At 53.3% G+C, this 17036-nt stretch overlaps 1 protein-coding gene across 5 annotated transcripts in view; it reads right to left on the reverse strand.

Annotated features, from left to right (window-relative positions):
• The window catches only part of GDPD5 (glycerophosphodiester phosphodiesterase domain containing 5), a 92057-nt gene that overhangs the window by 29300 nt on the left and 45721 nt on the right, over positions 1–17036 (reverse strand). For 4 of the 5 annotated variants that reach the window (XM_050756183.1, XM_050756178.1, XM_050756179.1 and 1 more), the window contains one exon: positions 12780–12956. The exons of the other annotated variant lie outside the window; for it this stretch is intronic. In XM_050756183.1, coding sequence (XP_050612140.1) covers positions 12780–12896 — 117 coding nt within the window. In that variant the 5' untranslated portion in view covers positions 12897–12956. The remainder of the gene's footprint in view (positions 1–12779; positions 12957–17036) is intronic. 5 annotated transcript variants of the gene reach the window in all.

The raw sequence follows: 17036 nt of genomic DNA on the forward strand, positions 1-17036 counted from the left end.
AAGAATAGGGAAACCCTGGCTAGGAGCAGGGCAGGACTTGTGCCCTTCTAGATCAATCGAACCGTAGGAGCCACCACCCAGAGAATGACCGAGTCCCTAGACTCAGTCCTGCCTCCCATGGAGGCAGTCTGGGTCTGCACATGACCGTCCCTCCACCATCCTCCAGCCAGCACCCCAGGACTAGTCTTTCTCAGAATCCCTCTTGCCACCTCAAATTCTTTTTTGCTCATAACAGCCTTCATTTCCTGCAGAGTGCAGCTGGTGAGTCCCACGCCAGCTTAAACATCTGAGTCTCGCAAAGGGTGAACCATGTCTTTAGACTGACACCCATCTGGTCATGTCATGCCCCAGCTTGAGTCTCCCACTGGCCAGAGCTTCTCAGTAGATATCAGGGCCTACTCTGTCTGGCCCAGGCCAGCTCTGTGCTTTATGCCCCATGCACAGAATTACACATGGTTCCCCAAACAGGCTCTCCAGACCCCAAGCCTTCACACAGCCGGAGCCTCCATCTAGAAAGCAACCTGTCTCTGCTCCATTAGGCAAACCCCTACTCCTTCCAGAGTGCTTCCTCCCTGAAGACCACCCTGTCTCGCAGGGTGAATCCCATCTCCGCAGAGCTCTGTAACCCATGCAGCCATCTCTCTTATGGCTCAGACCCCACAGTTCTAGAACTCTATACATGTCAGTCTCCCTGCTGTACATAAGTGCCTTGAGATCTAGGCAGTCTTTGTGTTCCAGGTGGCACAGGAACTTGAGAAAGATTTGATAATGAAATGATAGGTGAGGAAACACCCTTTCTCCTACCCTGGCATTTCACCAGGGTAAGAGATTTCCCTCAGGCTTAACACCCAATCCCCACAAAGAAGTGCCTAGTCTTCTACAGAGCCCACGCTGGCAGTGCTAGATGGCTGTCTGTCCACAGAGACCACTTTGCCTCCTCAGGGGCAAGGCCTGTGTGCCTCTGACCAGCAGAGAAGGTTCTGAGAGGGACCTAGGTGAGGGGTGAGCCTCGGCCTAGGATGGGTGTGGTCCCAGGCAAGTACCCTAGAGGTGGGAAGGTAAGAGAACCTGCCATAGGCGCTGGGAAGACGTCCTGTGGCCGGGATGATGCAGGGCCCAGAGGCAAGGCTGACAGGGGGCCGGGAAGACCACAGGGGCTGGGAGGGCCCATGGCAGCCAGGGTCCTATGCCCCAAAGGCCATTGTCCTCACGTGTCCAAATCCTTACAGTGGAGCAAGGCAGGGCAAGAATGAGGGGCTGCACCTCCCACTCCTGGGAACCAGCCAAAACTAGAGCTGGCGGTGGTGGGGGGTGAGGCATCCAGGCATGAAAGGAATGCAGGCAGGGCCCAAGCAACAAGGCGTCAGGAACCCCATGATCAGAACTAGGGCATGAGCTGGGGTTGGGTCAACCTAGGGATTAAAGCCCTGGGAGCTGAAGCCGGAGGCCACAGGGAGCCTGTAGATGGGGACGAAGAGGCCCTAGCACAGAGGGAGGCAGGCAGCGGGGGTCACTCTAAGAACAATCAGAGGAAAACACTGAATGGCAGGGGCTGGAAGGAAGGGAAGGGGAAGTGAGGAAGTAGCTGGAGGAAGTGGCCTGGGGAGCAGCTTCACTGATAAAGAGGCCCCAATGGCACTAATGGTCCTTGTCAGGGCACATTACAGCAGAGAGAGGCCTGCCCGCTCCACCCATTAGCAAGCCAATCTGGCCCTGCTCCCAGAGACACGGAGCAGTGATTGCTGCCTCAATGCCCCGGCCACGGCCTCCTTCATCTCTCATAGTCTGCATAACACTAGGGATTGTTTATTGAGGGGTATCTACCCCCATTGCACAGAGGCTCAGAGAAGGGCCACCACATATGGCTGAGCAAGTTTTGCACTGCCCCCTAAGAAGTGCCACTCACATCATGGTGACCATCAATGTGCATATTTATTATGATGATTTGCTGGCACATGGCAGTCGTGTCCTAAGAAAGGGGCGCTTTTTGCTAATTTGCATAAAGGCTCAACACGGGTGAGTGGAGGGGAGTCAGAGGGGTCAGCAGGTAGGGGAGGAGTGGGGATAAGATTTGAACCCAGGCATACTGACTGGACTCTACAGGCCCCCCTTGGGAGGCAGCCTGAACAGCTCCCCTCAAAACCCACCTTGCCCTCTGGGACCCAGTATGGTGATCCCAGGTCCAGCCTGGTTCCCTGGATTTCTCTCCTCCATCTCTCTGACCCCTAGGCCAGACCTGATGCTCCTTCAGGAAGCCTTTCCATCCCTCCAGGCCTCAAAGGCCTCCCCTCCCTGACCATCCTGCACAGACTCTTGGCACCCACCACCGTGACCCTCAATCAAATTGTAAATTGTGGAGATGGAAAGAGCACGGGCTCTAAAGAGCTGGCTCTGCCACTCAGCATGTCACTTGGCCCCTCTGAGCCTTGGTCTCCTTGCTGTAAATGGGAATAACAGCCCTTCCCTCGGAGGGAGGTTGTTAAATGAGCCGAAGGGCTTCAAGTGGCACACAGTAGGCGCATAATGAGGGCTGGCTCACTGGGCTGTGGGCTCCCTCAGGGCAGGAATAGCCTGAGCTGTCTCTATGTCCCCTGGTCCTAGCATCACGCTGGCCACAAGGTGGTGGTCACCTATGGCGTGAGGGACAGAAGGAGGTATGGATGTGAGACAGGGCGACAGAGGGGTGCTCAGGGCCACCAGTGGGCAGGACCATCGTGTAAGCCCCAGACTTACCCTCAGGGAGCAGGAGAAAAGCTGAGTGGGCTGGGGCTTGGGGAGCAGCTGGCTCCTAGGGTAGGCATCAGGAGGAGTGTGCTGGAGGCTGCCCAAGGAGGGACCAGACAGGGCGAGCAGCTGGGGCAGGAGTGGCCCCTGGCTGTGGATGGGGTAGGATGCTGATTCCTGCCCCAGGGGATGGAGGCTGAGGTCGGAACTGCTGCGATGGAGAATCCTGGAGGCTCCATCCCAGAGGTTGCTGCATCTCCTTCCATTCTTACCCTAACCCTCCAGGAACAGGAGCCCCTCTGTAGCAATCTGGGCAATTGTGGGTAAATTTCCCTGAAGGCCAGTCCTTCTCCTCACTGTCTCCTGAGGATGGTCATGTCTTCTCTTCACCCCTCCTTGTCTCTGTCCTGTCCCACCCACCCCAGAGCCCTCCATGTTCAGAGAAGAACACAGAGAAAGACCTCATTACCAGCGGGAGCTCGTAGAGTCACAGAGCACAACTGCAGCCGCAACCCTGGCCCCACACAGGACACATGGACATGGCCGCTGGGGTGGGATGGCTCTGCTGCTGCCTTTTGCCACGGTTACGGGCCCCTGCCACTGTAGACTGCAGCCCCAGGCCAAAATGCACACAGCTGCCCCTCCCACTACTAGGGACCCTGAAGGTTATGGAGCACCTCCCCTGGGTCTCTTAACAGAACCTGGGGTCTAAAGTCTGCACACATCTCTCTGAACGTTATAGACTTTCAGAATCGCAGAGCTCCCCTGCCTGTCCCCTTGCCCTGGGGCAGAGAGAGTGTCTGCAGCCTCCAGGACAGGAGCTTACCCTGCTCTACTCCACTGGCTCCTGGGAAGCGGTCTCTCCTTCCAGATGCTGCCTGGTCCTTCTGTGGACTCAAAATTCTTCCTTCCAAGACATGGAGCCTGACAATGGGAGGCTGGGTTGAGGGAGTCTAGCAATATTGGGTTTGAATCCCAGACTGGCCACGACTGAGTGACCTTGGGGAAGACATTTACCTTCTCTGTGTCCCAGCTTCCTGCTCTGTAAAATGGGGACAGTATCGGCATGCTGCACAGACCACTGAAGCCTCCCGTGCACAGTGTCTGGTGAGACTGACCTTCTGGGCAGGGGAGTTATTGCCCTCCCCCCGCTCCCCGGGAGGTGGAGCTGAAATCTGCCTCCTCCACTGCTCCCCTGCAGCTGGTTCTCTGATACCACACAAAACAAGGCCAACCAAAGGGTAAGAAATATTGGGGTCAAATGACTACAGAGTGGAGAATACACAAAAGAGCTGGATTTTCACACGGGCCCTTCTCCCCACTGGCTGTGTGGCTGTAGGTCAATCGCTCAGGACCTCTGACCTCAGATTCCTCCTCTGTTCACAGAATGACATCACCACCACCTCACAGGAGGACTGCCAGGCCCCAGCACGATTACAGATGTAAGCTGTAAGTCGCCAAATCCAGGATCGTTCCTGTAATTATCATTTCGCATCTGACAGACCTTTAATTATGTGAAGACAGTGATCAAGCCTTTCCTCCCTGCTCTACACCACATCTCTCCAGCTGCTGAGGACAGCCAGGTTGATTGCCTGCCCCCAACCCAGAGTGGGTGCCATGGTCAGCCAGATGCAAAGGCCAGGCCTGGCTCTGTAGGCTGTGGCCCTGGGAGCCAGCACCAATGGAGGAAGAAGACCCTGGCACGACAGCTGCCTGATCTCACTCACAGGCTGCATCCTGGGCTGTCGGGAACAGAGCCCTGTGTGAGCTCACCATGGCACTGGGGGACTGGGGCTGGGTGGGGATGGTACTCCTAAGAGCCCTTTACTTGCTGCATCTCATCATCCCCACAGTTCTTCGAAGCAGAGGAAACCAAGTCTCAGAGGAGGGAAGAGACTTGCCAAGGTTACAAAGGGCACACATAATGGTGGAACCACAATTCACAACCAGGTCTGTGTACCTCCAGTGTCCCCAGCCATCTCGGGGCAACAAGGGGCAGGACATGTACATTATCCTTGCCTGACCAAGGAGGAAACAGGCTCAGAGGAACAGGGCCTTGCCCAAGGTCACACTTTGAGTCACAGGCAGCGCCAGAGCAGGGACCCTAGGATTTCAGAGTTAACTAAGATGTCAGAGATTATCTCGCCTCATCTCCTAAAGATCCAACTAAGAAATGGAGAAACCACGATCTAAAGAAGGAGAATGGCCTGGAAATGTGGGCAAGAGATTAGGACATTAGTATATTAGTGCAAAAATCATGGGGAATTCAACTTACGGTGTTGGGACATCTGGATATTCATTTGGTAACAACTATAATTAGACCCCCACCTCACACCCCGTACCAAACTAAATCTCAGTGTCTCTCCTCCACATCCTTACCACCCTTCTCTTCCAGTCATCTACATACATGTGTTGAGCCCTTAGACACTCAGAGATAAATCAGGCCACCCTGAGCCAAGACTGGCAGCAAACAGCTCCAATCCTGGGAATTGGTGTGGTGAGCAGGGAAAACACAGGTTGCTTAGGAGCTCAGAGCCCAGATCCTTAACACTGTTAGTTATAGGAGGAGGGGTGAGCTAGAAGCCTTCCTGGAGGAGGAGACACCTGCAGCAAAGTGGAAGGAAAGGGCTTGTTGAGAGGACAACGTTGGGGAGCCTCAATCCAGACAGAGAAAAAGAGCAGAGGGCCTGAAGGCACAGGGCAAAGCAGGCTTTGTTTTGGGGAACTGGTTCTTTATGGGCTTATAAAAGCTTTCCCTATAATAAGAGAATCAGCCTTCACACACGCTGTATATTTTTTCTCATATATCATTTGAATTAATTTTATTTATCATGCTTTCTGCACAGAAATTTAAATTTTTATATAGTCAAATCTATCCCTCTTTTCTTTTATACATTTTGCCTCTGGTATTGTATTTAAGAAGGGTGGCCCAAAATTATATATTTAAGTAATATTTTACACCCACGATTTCTCAGCTTCATTGTTTACATTTCAATCTGCAATCCACCCATCCGACATCCATCTATATATAGTTCCATATGGATATCACGTGTGCGGAGAGAGATTTAAAAGCCTTATCTCTAAAGCATGAAGACTAGAATTTCCTTTACATCTTTCCAAGTTGTTTAAATTTTTTCAACAAATGTATGCCTTCAAAATGGGAAAAAAGTTTAAAAATAGAAAAAAATACATCTTAATCCATCTGCAATTTATTTTGGTGTGAAGTAAGAGGCAGGGATCTAATTTTACTTTCACCAAATGGATGCTTCAGCTGTCCCTACATCGTTTGTGATACTGGTAGTAATTTCTACATTCGTTCACCACACAGTGAGTTCTCAAATGCCTGTGGTTGTGTTTCCAGGTTTTCCAACCTGGCCCAAGGCAGCCCCTTGCCCCTTGTGTGGGCTCTGCCTGGCACAGCTCCTTCTTGCTTGGCCAAGCCCTCTCCCCAGTGGTTCCAGCTCTTCTTTGAGGTCCCAGAGCCCAGCTGCGCCCTCAGCACGTGGTCCTACAGAGACCAAGAGGGAGAGATGGAGGAGTGCCTACCCCTGAATCTGCCACCTGCAAGCCAAATCTTGGGCATCTCAGCTCTTCCAATGGTCAGCCTTTTCCACCTTCACCAAGTTCCAAATGGGGGGACTGATGCATGGGAAAGCCTAAAAAATGTCAGCTGGAAAGGGTGCAGGGAGCTCCCAAAAGGGAGAGATGGGCAAGCTATGCAGGATTACCCTGGCCCTGATCCGGGAGATTTGGGGGAGGTGGCGGCCTGGGGAGGTTGGAGAGATATTGCAGCATTAGGGCCAAGCAGGGAAAGGGATTAGAATCCCCACCCCCAGCTGGCTCCTGACAGCCTAAGAGGCTGGATTTATTTTTCTGGACTACAGAGAGCTGGGCAATCAGGCCTCTGTCCTTGCTTCTGCTGGGGTGCACTCAGAGTGGTTCATTAGGCAGGAGAATGCAATTAAGTCCTGCCTGGAGCACCCTGTCTCTCCCAGCCTATCCCTTCACTGACATCAGCCCCTTGGGGAGACATGAGCAGAAAGGCTGAGGAGCCCTTAGGAAGGACCATCCCAGATCCCTTCTCAGGGATGGGTGGCCATAGTCCCCTGGTAATGCCCCATCTCCTGTCCCACCCTTGCTCCATAACCCAACACTCAAGGTGTTCACAGAGTGTCATCAACAAGACTTAGCCACTTCCCCTGGAGCGTGGCATGGTCATGCCAGGTGCCCTTGGTGCTATTCTGCAAGGAGCTAGGCAGGGTGTGGAGGTTTCCGAAGGCAAGAGACTGGATGGCTTTATCGCAGCGATAAATCCCCACCTCCTTGTGCTGCAACAAACCAGCCCCTCCTCTTTCTCTCTCGTGGATGTAATAATATAATCTCCTAGTTACTTATCCTTATAGGAATCCTGCAATTTTAGAAGTGGGAAAAATAAAGCTCAGAGGGCCTCTCTCTCACCCCTGCCGGGCCTCTTTTCCTCAAAGCACTGGAGGAGAGAAAGCCATCACTTTGAAAGTTTGTAGGGAGGGCACGTTTTCTGCAGGGTTGGAACAATGGTCTCTTCGGTACAAGGCAGGAGGCACATTCCTATCCACGATCTAATTGTATCTGCAGGACATAGATTCATACCTCCACTTAACCCACAAGCAAGCTCAGGCCCAGAGAGGGTCTGGGCCTGACCTGACATCACACACTCAGTCACTGGAAGGCAGGGTCAAGTTCAGACTGCAGCTCCCTTGCCAGGAATGCCCAGTGGCATCTGGCTCTATCCAGCCACACCCTGGAGCCCATCTCAAAAGGCTGCTTCATCCCTGAAGCCTGCCCTGATTTCCTGAGTGGGATCCATTCTTTCCAGCTCCATATCCTGGACACAAATCCACATGGCTGACAGGACAAAAAGTGGGGACCAGCTGGGAACCTCATCTCTTCCTCCCTCTTGTGCACTGGCAGAGCCCAATTCCAGCTCCAAGGGTGATCTGGGAGGTCCCTCTGGCCGAGGCAGCACCCTCCACTGCCAACCACCGCCAGGAGCACAGGAGGCAGCACCAAGAACGCAGCACGCACCCGTCCACACATGTACGCCTACATTCTCCACCAGCTCTCTAGGGGTTCAGCCGCCCCACCTGGTCAGCAAGATGGCAGTCACATCCCCTAACTACTTCCTCACTCGCTTATGAACACATACGCTCAATCCTCCTTCCAGTCATTCATTCAGCAAATCTTGTCCGAGGACCTCCTCTGAGTCAGGTCCCTGGAGTGTGCAGGCCCAGGCCCTTTCCTAAAGAGTTCAGTGGGAAACAAAAAATCACAATCCACACGGCCAGCACAGGTCAACGTGCTGTCGGACCCCAGGGGAGCGAGGAAGGCGGGGAGAGAGAGCAGTGAGGAGAGAAAGGAAGAGGAGGGCTATTTTTTGGCAGAAGTTGGGGGCATGGAGGGGGATTTGCAATGAGTCTTAAGGGGCAGAGAGGAGAAAGGGTATTCCAAGCAGAGGGAATGGCAGGAGCAAAGGCCCAGTGCTATGAAGGGTGAGGTTATCCTGGGGATGCGGAGAAGCTCAGGGTGGCTGGCATGGACGAGCATGGAGGGGAAGGGGCAGAGGAGCTGGGGATGGATTTGCCTAGAGCGAGTGTCTTCCTGCCAAGGCAGGGTGATGGGGGGTTCTCATCATATCCCATCATAGGAGACAGGCAACTGGGGTTGGGGAGGCTTACTTGTCTGTTCTACCCACCCCTCCTGTGCTATTCCTGGACTCTACCGAGACCGCTCTCTCACTTGCTCCTGTGGCACAGCATGGGTTCCCATCTCCAGGACTGGCCTCCATCCACCCACGCTGGGCATCACAGAAGGATGAGATTCACTGTCAGACACTCCTTCCTCTGCAGCTCAGTCCACAGCCAGCCCACGGATGATAACTTCTAGGTGTCTCTGGAATGCCTCCCCTGGCCTGCATCCCTGTGTATACCTCCTCACTCCCCACACAGACACCTGAGGCCTCACTGGCCCTCCCACCTCCACCTGAGGCCCTCAGAGCATTCTCCACAATTTGACCACAGTGCTCCTCACACAGCCTGAGCCTGGCTCAGGCCCCCACTTGCCCAGGATGAAGCCCAGGCTCTTCAGTACAGCTTCAGGCTCAGGCCTACTGAGCAGCACTCTTCCCCCTCCCTGCACCTGAGCCGGTGGACTGAATTCCTTTCAGTTCCTGAACACAAGACACTTGTGCACACGGTTCCCCCTACCCTGAACATTTCCCCGGTATGGGGAGATGGGGCTGATCCTCCCAGAGGCCAGCTCAGGCAAGCCTTCCCTGCCCCCAGGGTTTCCCCAGGCCCCCAAAATGATCACCCTGGGTGGTCCAGGTGTGTCTGTTCTTGTCTGTTCCGCCACAAGCCTGGGGGCCCTTCAAGGGAGGGGAGAACCAGGTCTGATACACTTATGACCCCAGAGCAGGTAGCAGGACAGATTTGTTGATTAAATAAGTAATCAGGGCACCCCAGACAAGACTGTTTGGTGTGGAACAGATGAGAGGGCACAGGCCTGAGGGTGTGAGCGGGGTCAGTGCAGGCTGTGCCCTCAGCCGCTTGGCCTGAGTAACTCCCTTGCTCTTCCTGGAGGAAATCAATTAAGATTATAGCAGCCTTCAAAAGGTAAATGTACTACGGAAGTGCAAGAATTGGCTATCATGGTCTGTCTCTTTCAATGTCTCTGGCTGGGAAGTTCCTCCAGGCATCTGACCTATATCCGTCTCTAAAGAGAAGCTGGTTTTGACACTGCCTTTTGCAGACACAGTCTTCAGGGGACCCTGTGGGGATGGCCTGAGAACAGTCTTCTGTCCTACCAAGTCCTTAATTGGCAGTATTAGAGTAATGAGTCACAGACAACAACCAATTAATTATCCCCAGTTATAAAAAGCTCTGCTTCCCCTTCCTGGCTGTTGAGTGAGCCCGGCCTCCTGCTGCCAGGCTCCTCCACTCCTCAGAACTGGGGGCAAGAGAAGAGGCCATTTCACCTCTCTGGTCCTTGGTTTCCTGCTTCTTTATTTGTTAAGTGTGTGTCCTGGGGGGCTGGGGGGCAAAGGCTTGGAAGAGGTGGGAATGTGTCAGGCTGGGGGCAGGAAGGAGGGAGAGGAAGGGGCCCTTCCCAGGCTCTCTCCATGCACACTCTCCACTTCCCAGGATCCACTTCAGGGCCCAGGGTTGGATCCTAACCAGGGAAACACTGAGGCTTCCAAGCCTGGCATTCAAGGCTACTCCCTATCTTGTCCCAAATGCTCCTGGTGCAGTGCTCTTTCTCCTCCATCAGGCAACTTCCCAAGTCCCCCTGCCTTTCTTCTTCCAGCAAACTGTCACTTAAACCCACATCTTCAACACACGCTATCTTCCCTAGTCTCCAGCAGTTTAGGCTGCAAATCTATCGTCAGCCTGTGTGGCTGATTTCTCCATGTGTAAAATGGGTACACAATTAAACATGGCCCATGCAGATGTTACAACAATGACCAGGACAATGCATGTAAACCGTTTGCTCCCTGCATACAGTAGGTACTCAATAAATGTTAACAGATACTATTACTTTCATACTTCATTTTCCAGCCTAAGAATGAGAATAAAAATGCCTTGTGACTCTCCCACCTTTCAGCCCATTTCGCAGATGAGACCCAGGGAGATCTGGTTTCACAAGAGTTGAACCCAGGCTTCTCTGAGTTGGGAGACACAGGAGGAGAATTCCCCCTGCGGCGGCAATGGTGAGAATAAGGAGAGACACCAGGCTCACTGGCAGAGCCCTCTCCACCACCCCTCAGCCCAGGCAGCTCTCCTCTCCCTGCCAGCCCCCATGGAGCTCACGCAAGGCCTCTATTTGTTCAGCAAAATTTCTGGAGCCCCTACCCTGCACCAGCCATGTCTTTGAGAAACCAGACTGCTATTCCTTCGTTGCGAGAGTCCAGCCCCATTGCTGCCCTCACCCAGTTGCCTCAGGGAGGAATAGGGACAGAAAAGAGAAACAGGGAGAGAGAGAAAGGATGAGGGGTAGAGGCTTGGAACCAGGAAATAGGAGGAGACAGGGGGTGGAGCAAAGTGAGCAACTGCAGGGAGAAAGGGGCGGGGGAGCAGAGGATGCTCATCTTCAGCTATGAGTTTGGGGTCACCTGAGGTGAGCTCAGCCCTTTCTGCAGAGGCGCTGCCACCCAGAGCTGCTGCAAAACCTATACCCTCTCCTTGCCTAGCTCATGGCCCCCTGCTGCCCCTCCAGCCTTGGCCCCAGACCCCTGCCCCAGATTGGTGACCCAGACCCTAGCCTTGCAGAGCACGTTCTGTTCTGGTTCTCAGTCAGCTCAAAACCAGCCTCGGCCCACCTCCTCCACTCTGGGCCCTGTGCTGGCCGCAGCCAAGACCATCACTTCCTGACTCCATGCCTATGACTGGCCAGCCTTGGTCCCACCAAGGGGATGAGACTCCTGGGAGATACGCCTTCCCCGGCGTCTGCCCCTATGGCCAAGGGGCTTCCTGCCTGGGAGCTCAGCCACCTTTCTTCTCCCCTTAGCCTCAGCTGTCTCCCCACCCCATTCACACCAGTGGCTGCTGGACCTCCATTGCCTAGGTCCAGATCCAGAACAGAGTGTGGAACACGGCAGAGTGTCCACGGGATTCTGAAGCCATGATCACAACCTATCTCCCATTTCAGAGATGGAGAGGCTGAGGCTTGGGCATCTGGAATGACCTGTCTCAATGGCTAGTCATAGCTGGCACTGTGCTGGTCACATCACAGCCCTCATCACATGTCATGGCCCAGTGGCTCCTTGAGAGGGGTGTGTCTCCCCTCCAGTTCACAGGTGAGGGAGCTCACAGGCAACTAGATTCAAGTAGAGGATGCACCACCAAAACCTGAATCCATCTGACTCCAGAGCCCACGGCCTGTGCCCCTCCACGTAAGAGGGAAAGCTGTGACATATGGTATCTCAGAGGGCTTCCCAGCAGGGGCCTGGAGTGGAGAGACCGGGGCTCTAGTATTGACGTTGCCAGGGGCCTGCTTTGGGCAGGTCCTTCCCTCTCCTTTGCCTCAGTTTGGCCACTTGACTCCTCTGTGGCTGGGAGTGGGGAGATGGCAGTGAATCAGGCCTGGTGCCCACCCTGGCAGTTCCTGCTTTTTACTGTTTGGGGGTCATGAACCCAGGCTCCTCAGTCTAGGGCTCTATTCCTCATCAGCACAGGCAGAGGAGGGCAGACAGGTGGATAAGCTTCACCAACCTCCCCAGAGAGACAGCCAGGCCTACTGGGCCTCTGACATCAGTGGGAGCCAACACCCCCCCCACCCCCCACCTCCCCCGCCGCCCACACCCTGCCACCCCCTGGCCACTCCAGCCTCTTCTGGGGCTGGCTGAATTTAGAGGCTGGCTTCTTTGTTCAGACAAGCAGGAAGGAGGAGGAAAGTTGTTCTCCAGACAGTAAAGCTTTTAGATAAACACTACACAGGAATTGGGTTCCTTCAGAGAAGAAACTAGATCCACCGGCTGACAGCGCCCCAGGGACAAGAGTGCAGCTTAGGTCTGGCCTGGGGAGCCCAGCACTGAAGGAGGCTTTCTTTATCCGGCTGTGCACCTGCTGCCAGCTCTGGCAAGCCTGTGGCTCAGGTGACTGAGCCCCGGTGCCAGACCGTGGCCCTGCCAGCTCTCAGGCTCCAGGATGGCCGGGCCCACCTCCTCACTCTCTCCTCCAGCACCCACCTGTTTGCCTGCCTGCCTGCCTGTCAGGGTCTGCCAGAAAGCTGAGGACTTCTGCCTACCTTGGGGTGACTCTTCCCTTCTGGAGCAGCCTAACCTCAACAATGTCAGAGGAGAGTTAACAACATGTCAACGGGACGAACTCCTTCTGGCTCTCCTGGTCAGCAGATTCAGGAATTACTATCAGCCCATTTTACAGAGGGAGAAACTGAAACCCAGAAAGGCCATTGGCCTGTCCAGAGCGAGTCAGCAGAGACAGAGGTAAGACCCCTCCCCCAGCCCCTCAGGCTTGCTGGGGCTCACTGGGTCCCTCTGACCCTGTTCCAGGGTGGCTCACCGGCGTGGTATCATCATGGGAGCGCTGGTAGCGCTTCCAACGGCAGCCGTAGATGCCCGTGAGGCAAGAGAGGCACAGCTGTGGCTCGTAGTACTGCAGGGGCTGGTGTCTCACCATACTCGTGCCTGCAGCCCTGGCGCCTGGCCCTCAGGCGCCCATGGAGGCCCCCAGCTGGTCCTGCAGGAGGAAGCACAGGGCGGTGAGGCAGGGGAAGGGTGAAGAGTCAGGCACCACATAGCAAGTCATTGTAGCCTAGGTCAGGGAGGGTCACCCCTGCTCAAAGCACTGCAGTGGGGCTCCGTCTCACTTGGAGTCACAGGCCCACCCTTGCAGGTCCCCAAGGACCTGTCCTCTGCCTCCCACCCAGGCCCTCCTCCTCCCTACTCCTTCTCCTCCAGTCATTCCTGACCTCTTCCACGTTCTTCACTGGCCTGGCATGCTGCTGTCCCCTCTGTCTGGAATGCTCTTCCCTTAGAAACCTGCACGGCTTCCTCCTCTTTCCCCTCCTCTCTTCAGGTCTTCAAATGTCCTTTTCTTTTCTTTTCTTTTTGAGATAGAGTCTTGCTCTGTCACCCAGGCTGGAGTGCAGTGGCGTGATCTCAGCTCACTGCAACCTCTGCCTCCCAGGTTCAAGCAATTCTCTTGCCTCAGACTCCCAAGTAACTGGGATTACAGGTGCCCACCACATCTGGCTAATTTTCGTATTTTTGTAGAGATGGGGTTCTGCCATGTAGGCCAGGCTGTTCTCGAACTCCTGACCTCAGGTTATCTGCCTGCCTCGGCCTCCCAAAGTGCTGAGATGACAGGCATGAGCCATGGCACCAGGTCACATGTCCTTTTCTCAATGACACTGTCCCAGATCACCTTCTGTAAAACTGTAGCCCCTTCCCACGTTCCCTAAGCTCCTTCCCACATTCTCAGCTTTGTTTTCTCAATCATGTCCTTAAATATAACTTGTTTATTTTTCCTGTCTATCGACCCTACTATAATGCAGTTTTCATGAAGGCAAGGATTTTTGTCTGTTGTATTTTCTGCTGTATTCCCAGTAACTGGAACAGTGTCTAGCACATAGCAGACTTTCAAAATAAACATTTTAGAAGAAATTATCATACAAGCTGAGATGTGTTGAGCACTTAAAATACACCAGGCACCGTGTAACGACTTTACATTCATTGTTCCATCTCAGCACAACCATATGAAATGGCAGGTTCTGTGTCCTAAACCCATTTGACAGCTCAACAAACTGAGGCTCAGAGAACAAGGAGCAATGCCTGGCTGCTGTCCCATAACTGGACCGTAGTCAATCTAGGAACTGCTCTAGTGCCCCAAAGTATTCATTCTCCAGACACAGGGAGCCTCCTAGCCAGGTGGGCCTCCTAGCCCATGGGAAGATGGTATAGCAGCAAGAGGTGTCTTAAGGGTTGAAGTGTGGCTGCCAGGAGCTACTGCCTCAGCCCTGCTTGGCACCCTGGAAATATCTGTGGGAGCCACAGCCTCCGGGGGCCAGTGTTGGTCAAGTGTGACCACGTGGCAATGAGCTTGGGGCACCTCACACACCCTGAGTATCAGGTGTCATCCAGTCCTCCACATCACTGTGAGTTATTCTTATTCCATTTTGCTGATGACAAACCCGGGACTCAGAACAGAGAAACTATTTGCCCAGAGGTACACAGCTATACTGAGGTGTCAGGACTCCAACCCTGGCCTGTGGGACTCCAGAAACTCAGTCATATGTTCTGTACCAGGCCCTATCCGAGGCCCTGGAGACAATGTGAGCAGGACACACAAAGACTCCTAGGGCCCTGAGAGGGCCAGAGAGGGGAACAGCTAGGCATTGTTCCAAATGCTTTCCATGCAGAAACTGTAACAGCAGCCCTAGGAAGGAAGAAAGTATTCGCATTTAAAAAATGGAGATATAATTCACATACCATAAAATTTACCCTTTTAAAGTATACAATTCAGTATTTAATATACAGTATTCAGTTTTTGGTATATTCACAAGTTGTACAACCATCACCACTATCTAATCCCAAAACAGTTTCACCATCCTAACAACCCTCACCCCGCCCCCGCACCCTTCTCATGCACTGTCACTCCCTATTTACCCCGGCCTCACTCCTCTGGCCCTGGCAACTGCTCATCCACTTTCTGTCTCTATGGACTTGCCTATTCTAGAGACTTCATATAAATGGAATTATACAATATGTGGCCTTTTGTGTCTTGCTTCTTTCACGCAGCATAATGTTTTCAAGGCTCATCCATGTTGTAGCACGGATCAGCATGTCATTCCTTTTTATGTCTAACATTCCATTGTACGGATCTACCACATTTTGTTTACCCATTGATCAGCTGAAGGACATATGGGTTGTTATCACTTTTGGGTTGTTATACATAATGCTTCTGTGAATGAGTTTTTTGTGTGAACGTTTGTTTTCATTCTTTTGGGGTACACATTTCTTTTGGGATAGAATTGCTGGTCACAGCACTTTGGGAGGCTGAGGCGGGCGGATCACCTTAGGTCAGGAGTTCGAGACCAGCCTGGCCAACATGGTGAAATCCCATCTCTACTAAAAATGCAAAAATTAGCTGGGCGTGGTGGTGGGCGCCTGTAATCCCAGCTACTCGGGAGGCTGAGGCAGGAAAATCACTTAAGGAGCGATTTTAAGGAGGCAGAGGTTGTCAAGATCGCACCACTGCACTCCAGCCAGGGTGACAGGGCGAATCTCCATCTCAAAAAAAAAAAAAGGAATTGCTGTGCTATATGTTAACTTTTGTTTTTGAGATAAGGTCTTGCTCTGTTGCCCAAGCTGGTGTGCAGTAGTGCGATCATAGCTCATGGAAACCTCAGACTTCAGGGCTCAAGTGATCCACCTGAGTTGCTGGGACTACAGGGGTGTGCCACCACATCTGGATCATATGGTAACTTTTATGTTTAACCTTTTGAGGAAATGCCAAACTGTTTTCCAATGTGACTGCACCATGTTACATCCCCAAAGTATCATCATCATCATCTCCATTTTATAGATGAGAACTCTGAAGCACAGAAAGGTTGAGCCACTCACCAAAGGTCACTCAGCAGAGCCAGGATGCATACCCAGGCAGGCTGGCTCCAGGGACCTTGCTCTAACCCATGGGCCTGCCAAATCTGATCCGCCGCCTATTTTTGTACAGCCCAAAAGCTAAGAATAGTCTTTATATTTTTAAATGGTTGTGAGAGTCAAAACAAAAATATCTTGTGACACATGAAAATTACATGAAAGTCAAATTTCAGTGTCCATAAATAAAGTTTCATTGGATGCAGCCATGCTCATTCATTTATGTATTGTCTATGGCTGTTTTAACTGTAACTGCAGTGTTGAGTAGTTGCCACAGAGACCATATGGCTTGCAAAGCCTAAAATACTGACTGTCTGGCCCTTCAGAGGGAAAGTTTGCAGACTCCTGAAGTCACTGGACTCTAATGGCCCACGAGCCGTATGGTAAGTGCAGTGTATGATGAAGGGAGGGAAGGGAGCCTGTGGGCACTGACCATGGTGCAGGGAGGGTCAGAGCATGCTCCCTGGAGTCAGCACTGAGCTGAGGCCTGGAACATGAGCTCCTAAGATGCCACTCTCCAAAGCCCCAGCGGCTGCACTGTAGGAGCACACTGGGCTTCAGTCCCACTCACTACTTCCACCACCAGGCCTCACTCAGGGCCTCTGCCTATCCCTCCAACACCAACACCCAATGCTGACCTCACCTCAGTGATGACATTACAGCCTGCAGTCTGAGGGGGAAGATGCATTAGGGGCTTGCTGGGAATACTGAATGACCTGGAGTCTCCTGAGTGCTGGGAATGGACTGCTGCAGCCTCTGTCTGGGGGAGCCCTGGGGAGGCATGTGGACTATGGTGCAGCTGCTGGGGCTTCCCTGAGCCAGGGCCTGGGGCAGGCTGGGGTGGGGATACAGCTTGGCTCCCATGGGGCTGGGGAGACCATGGGTGGGGGCTGGTGTGGGGTGCTCTCAGCTTTACTATACTCCAGAAGATTTGGGGAGTGTTGTGTGCCCACATAGGCACTCCCACATTCCCAGCCTTCCCGCAGGGGTGGTAGGCCAGGGTCCACAGCCAGGGGAGCCAGATCTCACCCTGTGCACTCCCCAGACGGGAGTCTCTACTGTCATGTCAGCCACTACGTCTGCCCCCGCCTCCCCAGGAAGGGAGGAGGCAGGTGCAATGTGGAAAGAAGCCTAGCTTTATGCTGCCTCGCACTGACTTGCT

This window comes from Macaca thibetana, chromosome 14, assembly GCF_024542745.1.
Source record: "Macaca thibetana thibetana isolate TM-01 chromosome 14, ASM2454274v1, whole genome shotgun sequence".
NCBI lineage: Eukaryota > Metazoa > Chordata > Mammalia > Primates > Cercopithecidae > Macaca > Macaca thibetana.